The sequence below is a fragment of the Diabrotica virgifera genome, chromosome 9, assembly GCF_917563875.1.
Source record: "Diabrotica virgifera virgifera chromosome 9, PGI_DIABVI_V3a".
In the NCBI taxonomy this organism is placed as follows: domain Eukaryota; kingdom Metazoa; phylum Arthropoda; class Insecta; order Coleoptera; family Chrysomelidae; genus Diabrotica; species Diabrotica virgifera.
The window spans coordinates 15,708,949-15,716,268 of NC_065451.1; the positions used below are offsets into that span (position 1 = coordinate 15,708,949).

Here is a 7,320-nt window from a genome sequence, read left to right on the forward strand (position 1 = left end):
ATTTTAAAAATTATTTTAAAAAAAAATTGTAAATAGAGGATTTGACACGTAATATAAAAATTGATGAGTAAAAAAGGAGTTTTAATTAAAAGTCAATAGTTTTCTATACATTTTTATTATAAAACATAATTATACAGGTAATATCGTATTACAAAACCATTGGCGTAGTCGATCCACATTTCTTTCGGTACATAAAAACACTCCATTGGCGTGACAGGGGTTTGCATCAGGAGCAAATTTACAAACGCAAGGTGTGTAATCAAATTTGCAGACATCAATAATAGCAGGAAGAATTCCAATCATATTACATTTCTGTCGTAAAAACTCTGCTTTTTGTTCTCCTCGAACGTAAATGTAATCGGCAGCATACAATAACTTGGATTCTAGTATTTGATTTATTTTGGAATATTCCACATCACCATTGGAATACCGAATGCCATGCACGTTTTTCTCCAAGAAGAATACTGTCTTCTTATCTTGATTAGTTAATGAAGTAAACGGTTGCGGAGACGTAAATATGTAATGATGTCGTTTAAAACCAATTTCAATGCTGAGTTCCTTGGGTATAAACAATCTATCTACCATAAATCCCTGTATGTCAACTAGAGCAATCCTCATGATTAAGCGTGATGATTGATACTGAGTGACGTACTCTTTAAACCTACTTAAATAATATTTTTGATAACTTCTGTTAGAGGAAAGTATTCGAGTAGGCTGTCGTGAACAATTAAACAGTAGGCTCGAGTGCCTGCCGGAAAACCTTCATCTGCTTCGATTTCCAGTTTAACATCAACGGTTCCTGATCTGAATGACGTATCATCCTGCTTGGAACAGTCAAAAACAAATAAGGCATATTTCTTGAAAGCAGCATAATCTAAGATGGGATGTTTTGTTGAGGAAAGAGTATAACTAGGAAAGAATTCCGTATAGTTATAGTGAGCTATAGCATAGTCATTTTTTGCAAAATCCAATTGCATTCTCTCGTTAGGCCAGTATTCTCCATTAATAACTAATCGCACGCTGGACATTCTAATGTGATCAAATAACGTTGGATCAGCGTGTATGTCATCTCGTTTAGAAGTTTGAAAAGCCACAATGACATAGCGTGGACGTTCAACAGATGAAGTTGTCTTTACACTCCATATCTCGCGTCGAGATCCTGACGTAAGTGAAGGTAGTTCATTGAGCTCCCATTTACGGAAAGGTATAGTTATCGGCACATTATTCTTAATCGGAGTCATTAATTCAATTTTCATATCATCATTGGGAAAGACATGCTTGACCTTGAGTTCCATGCTGGAAACAGTTAAAGATACTGTTGTTGTTGTTGTAGCATTAGGTTCTTTCACTAGAATACAGTCTCTATCATTGCGTGCTCGAACAAATCGAAACACTTGACGGCCATAGGTTAATTTATTGTAGTCGTTGAAAATGTTGAATATATGTTTTATCGGAATCAGTAGACTAAAGTTGTCTCCCGATATATGTGGATTATTCGGATAGTTCCATCCTGCAGTACTGAGAAACTTGGAATCTTCAGGAGTATAACATAACAAACTGCGAATAGTGCTAACTACACCTGGGTCTCTAACTATTTCCATATCATGTGAACTTTGGATATACGTACATGTATCAAACAAGAAAGCTCCAACATTCGGTGCAAGAGAAACCACGCCATCACCTACTTTCTCTATACTTCCTTTAATTTCCAACAGCGTTTCGTGTATCCCAAAAAATGCATCTGATTGATTTATGATAAATTCGACAACGTCACTATTATTAAATGATTTGATGTATGGTGTATATGTCCGAAATTCTTCTTTTCTAATAGTATTATCGAACAGAGGTTTTTGGTAAAGATCGAAAATATGAGGTTGAGGCTCCTGCTGTTGAACCCCCCGTCGAATGTATTGACGTTTTGACATCTTTCAGCTTTAATCCAATGGCAACAAGAAAGGCTTTATTGGCGGCAGACACGTCACGTCGCATGCAGGATCTGTGTGAGACTAATGGATATTGACTTGTAGAGTTTTGTTTTATAATTAAACCCATTTATATCGTTTCCTTAAAATCCAAATGGAGCGTACTTTTCTCTCCTCTAAAATTGACAGGTCTTAATTCCTGATCGACTATACTAACAGTAATTTTGGTAATTTCACGTATACTGCTGCTTATTGGTATGTATATAGGGTTATGAGGACGTTCATCAATAGAAAAACCTGGATCAACATTTATCGGAAAATGCAGAATGGTGTGTACAGGTCTGTCTTCGTAGAAGGCTCCTTCAGTAATGTTGCATTCAAATAGTAGACTTGATACTTTTATAATATTTACAGGTTGGTCCGAAGAATGCATTTTTCCTGATTTTAACACTCTATTTGAGGAGAAACCCAATAATTTACCAAGACTATCTTCTTTCTCGAAAGTAATGGTATGATCTTGACAGAAAATTTCACATTTAAGCGTATTGTTGTTCGGTTTTAAAGTGAACTCCTGAACCGAATTGTATATACCCATTAATTTATTTCGAATGTATGCTTCGATATCGGTAATTTCATAAGATCCTGATGGAATTTCGATATAACGCAACTTTGTACGATCATTCTGCTCATAGAAATAAAACTTTTCACCATCAATGTTTGGAATTGAATTAAATGTATGAAATCCCAACACTGCTACATAATACTGCCGTAGCGGATCAAGCACAAGAGGCACTTGAGGAGTAAACGAAAACTCGTTTGTAGTACTTGTTAGGGTCAATAATCGAGACATGACTGATAGGAGGTAAAAGGTGCAGTAAGTTAAATACCAAAATATGTTAAACATTTCTTTATTTTTCTTAGAATAATGTTACATGTTTTTCTTGTTTTATTTATATTTTGTTCATAATACGGTATTCTACAAAATACACATACACTTTCCATCGTCCCACAAACATCGCACCATACGTGTTTCTTATAGTCTTTCTTGCAAGGTAAATAATATTCTAGTGCATGGCGAATATCTTGTGGTAATTCATACCAGACATCAGCGCTTATATTTTCCATTATACAGAAACTTTAAGCACAAATGTCCACAGTTTATTTGGTTATAACTTTGATATTGATCGTTATTATATGCAATTCTTCCACCATTCAAATAGGAAACTAGTTCTTGAGGTGGCTTCAAGCAACCATATGAATCAAAATACTCTATGTCTTTGTTTATCTTTCTGTAAGCTACCCAATGTGTACCAGGGTTTGTTGAAATGTCGAGATTAATTATAGCACATTCATGTTTACGAGGGTAACGAGGTAAATTATCTCTCATAAACACACCACGAAAATTTGGAATTTTAAGTAGTTTAACAAATTTATTCAAGTCCACATTGGTTAAAGGTCTATTAGGTAGCTTCAGCGGTAGTTTTTTGACTTTTTTAAATATAATCCAAAGCCTCCTTTAGCGTTTTTTCGAAGGTATAATCCTTTGCCTAGATGCTCCATAGCTTTATTATGACGTTTGTCCTCTTCTAGTTTCTTTTGAGCATTCTTTGAATCAATTACAGTCTTTGCGATGGCACTTGCACCACCAGCCAAACTACCAAGAGCTGATAAGCCTGCAAAGATGGGAATTAAAGGTAAAATACCACCAGATTTTGATTCGAATGGAATGATTCTTGGAACTCGTACATTTCTTTTCCCACCTATATTCTTCACGGCTGTTCTAGCTGCTGCAAGTGCAACTAGAGCTGATTTACGCAAATTTGGTGATGGAGGAGTTCGTTTCAACGTTCTGATAATTGGTTGTAGCACGTGTCGCTTAAATGAACCAACACCTTTACCACGTTTCATACCCATACCTAGTTTTCGTTTAACTTTCATTGCTGTAGTAGTCAACCAGGCAGTGGCTTTTTCACTCAAAGATGCGTCGTTTGCTGTAACTCGTTCCCACGCTTTGTTTTCCAATACCCAATCTGCTTTATGTCTATCTTTCAATGAATTACTATGAGAATATGCAATATCATGATCTCTCGCAGCTCGATCTAATGGATTTATCCCTGGATCTCCACGAGCTAGACGTTTCTGTAATTTAGTTCCAGGTCCTAGATACTGGTAACCAGGGGCATGCAATTCAAACGGTATATTGTTGATCAGAGAATTCAACACTCCTTCACCTTGAACGACTAACATTGAAATGAATCGCTTCTTGAAAAATTTCTTTATATAACCAAGCGTATAAAATACATCTTAATCACAATATGAAGGTCATTCAACAAGATAAGACACTAGCAGTGGAGAACTTGGATTTTGTCGATAACGTGGCAAGAATCAGTAAACATGGTGTATTGCTACCACATTCTTTTCGTGCTATCGTATGTGGCCCAAGTGGATGTGGAAAAACGAATGCTATGCTAGCATTACTGTTTGATCTAAATGGCGCTAAATTCAAAAATGTTTACGTATATTCAAAATCGTTGTTTCAACCCAAGTATCAGTTTTTGAAGGAAGTGTTGGAATCTGTGAAAGAGGTTGGTTATTTTCCATTTAAAGACAATGATGCCGTAATAAGTCCTGACGAAGCTAAACCCAACTCAGTATTCATATTTGATGACGTATCTACGGATCCACAACAAACAATACGTGAATATTACTGCATGGGAAGACATAAAGATATCGATTGTGCATACATATGTCAATCATACAGTCGAGCAGGCAAACAACTCCTGCGTGATAATGCCAACCTTATTGTATTGTTTAAACAGGATGAGCTCAATTTAAAACACGTCTTTGATGATCACGTCTCACCTGACATGACATTTGTTCAATTTAAAAAAATTTGTTCTGAATGTTGGCAGGATAGGTATGGCACGTTCGTAATTGTTAAGGATTTCGATATTTCTAACGGACGATATCGTTTAGGCTTCGACAAGTTTATAAAATTGTAGTTATGATCGAAATACACGCATTCCATAACAACATGTTAGACAAAGAGGTAGCTGCACGCAAGCGTAAAGTTGCTGAATTAGCTCGAGTCATTCGCAAAAAGTATTTGGCATTAAAGCTAGGTAGGACAGAACAAGACGAGACGCTAAATAAACTCTTTGAACCCATAACTAAACCACTAAAAGATATTGCACAATCTTCACATCATGCTATTAATAAGAAGCTTAAACACGTCAAAAAGGAAGAGATGAAATCAGAAGAAGAGGTGAAAAAAGAAGATAGCGATGACGATGTTTTTTCCGATACAGTATCAACGAATCATGAAAATGAAGATTTAGTTCATCACAATTCCATAGGCCATCTTAACGGTGCAACTGCAGAAAAATATCTTAATATTGTCAAACCGTTGTTTAAACCTAAAAAAGCAAAGAAGCAATCACCGAAAATTAAATCTACTAGATTAAAGAAACTGTCTCTCGAAGGTCAAGAGAAAGCGACTCGTTCACCACCGAAAACTCGGTCTACTACATCAAAGAAATCGCCTTTAGAAGTAGTAAAAGCAACTCGTTCATCATCGTCAGCAACTTCATCTACCTCCAAAGGATCAGGGTTCATCGATGCTTCTCATTTGATTTACAACGATAATCCTATTGAATATGTATATTGGGATGATCCAAATGAACTATGTGATAGACTCGAATTGTTGATTGCTTCCCAAGAAGCAGGAAACACATCCCATAGTAACGAAATTGTTGCCATTATCAACGAATTACGTGAAGCAGATATTATATATTAATGTTAGGTCAGATTAGACATCATTTCCAACATGAGTGTTGATAAGTTTGGTCGTCATCATTATCGTTCTAATGAACAAGCTATTCAAAAGCTGCGTGAAGGCTTCAAACAATCCATTTTAGATTTACAAAACCAGATACATGCAGTAAATAAGGATATTAAACGAGATCCTCCTGTATCAGGTATACATCTTTCCAACAAGAAATATGTAGATGACCACATTGCAAATATAAAAAATTTTCTGCGAAAAGAGATTACCTTGATGCAAAAAGAATATAGTTCAAAAGATACTCAACTTGAACAAAAAATTTCTGACTTTCAAAACTCCATCGGGAAGATTGAAAGCAATTTTAATAAAAAAAATAATGAGTTATCTGATGCAAATAAACTGGCTGTCTTGAAAATATCTGATTTAACAAAAGAAATGAATGATTTACAAAAAGCAGTAAGTATCCAGAATGCAATAAAACAAGAATCTGTTGGAGAAAATACCGTGACAGTAGATAGGATTAACAAGGCATTGAATCTACAAAAAGCTACAGAAAATACCTTGACAGTAAATAAGACTAACAAGAGAATAAATCAAATGTTGTCCTGAAAAATAATTTCCCATCGAAAATACTTAATAAATCAAATGTAACCTACATTACAGAACGCAGTAGATAACATTACTTCATGGGACAATCGTCTTAAGTTTAAATTCGTAATGTCTAAAGAAAAACAACAATTGGTCAACGAATTACATAAACCAGCACGAAAAAATTATCCTCGTCGACGAACCGTCATTAAAGGACTAGATGATTTATGGCAAATGGATATTGCTGAGATGAGATCCTATGCCAATCAAAATAAATCTTACAAGCTCATTCTTGTCGTAATTGACTGTTTTTCAAAATTTGTGTGGACTCGACCATTAAAGACAAAAACAGGGGAGGAAATAACAAAGACGTTTGCAGATATTTTAAATCAAACTCAACGAGTTCCGAAAAATTTACAAACAGACCAAGGTACAGAATTTTTCAATTCCAAGTTTCAAAACCTCATAAGAAAACATGGTATTAATCACTATAATACCTTTAGTGTTAAAAAAGCAGCCATATGTGAACGAATTATTCGAACATTGAAGGAAAAACTTTACAAGTATTTCAGTCTTAATGGTACTTACAAATGGATAGATACATTGCCTCAAATTACAAAAGACTACAATAACACGAAACACAGCAAAATTCGACTTAGACCTATTGATGTTAATAAATCTAACGAAAAAGAAATCTTACGAAAATATTACACTCACTTGAAAATATCAGGTACAAGAAAATTGAAAGTTGGTGATATGGTGCGTATTAGTAAAAATAAACACCTTTTTGATAAGGGATATAAGCCAAATTGGACAACAGAACTATTTAAAATTACTGAAATTAAAATAACAAATCCCACAACATATTTGATTGAAGATATGACTGGAGCGCCTATTAGAGGAGGATTCTACGAAGAAGAATTACAGAAAACAAAAAATACAGACATTTACTTAATTGAAAAAGTATTGCACAGACGCGGAAATAAGATGTATGTTCAATGGCTGGGTCTCGATAGTAAACATAAT

At 34.9% G+C, this 7,320-nt stretch overlaps 1 protein-coding gene across 1 annotated transcript; it reads right to left on the bottom strand.

Moving 5' to 3' along the window:
- Positions 1-665: 665 nt before the first annotated feature.
- On the bottom strand, positions 666-1,925 carry LOC126892829 (uncharacterized). The gene has a single exon (XM_050662567.1). It carries the CDS (start codon positions 1,923-1,925, stop codon positions 666-668), a length of 1,260 nt encoding a protein of 419 aa, XP_050518524.1.
- Positions 1,926-7,320: the final 5,395 nt, after the last annotated feature.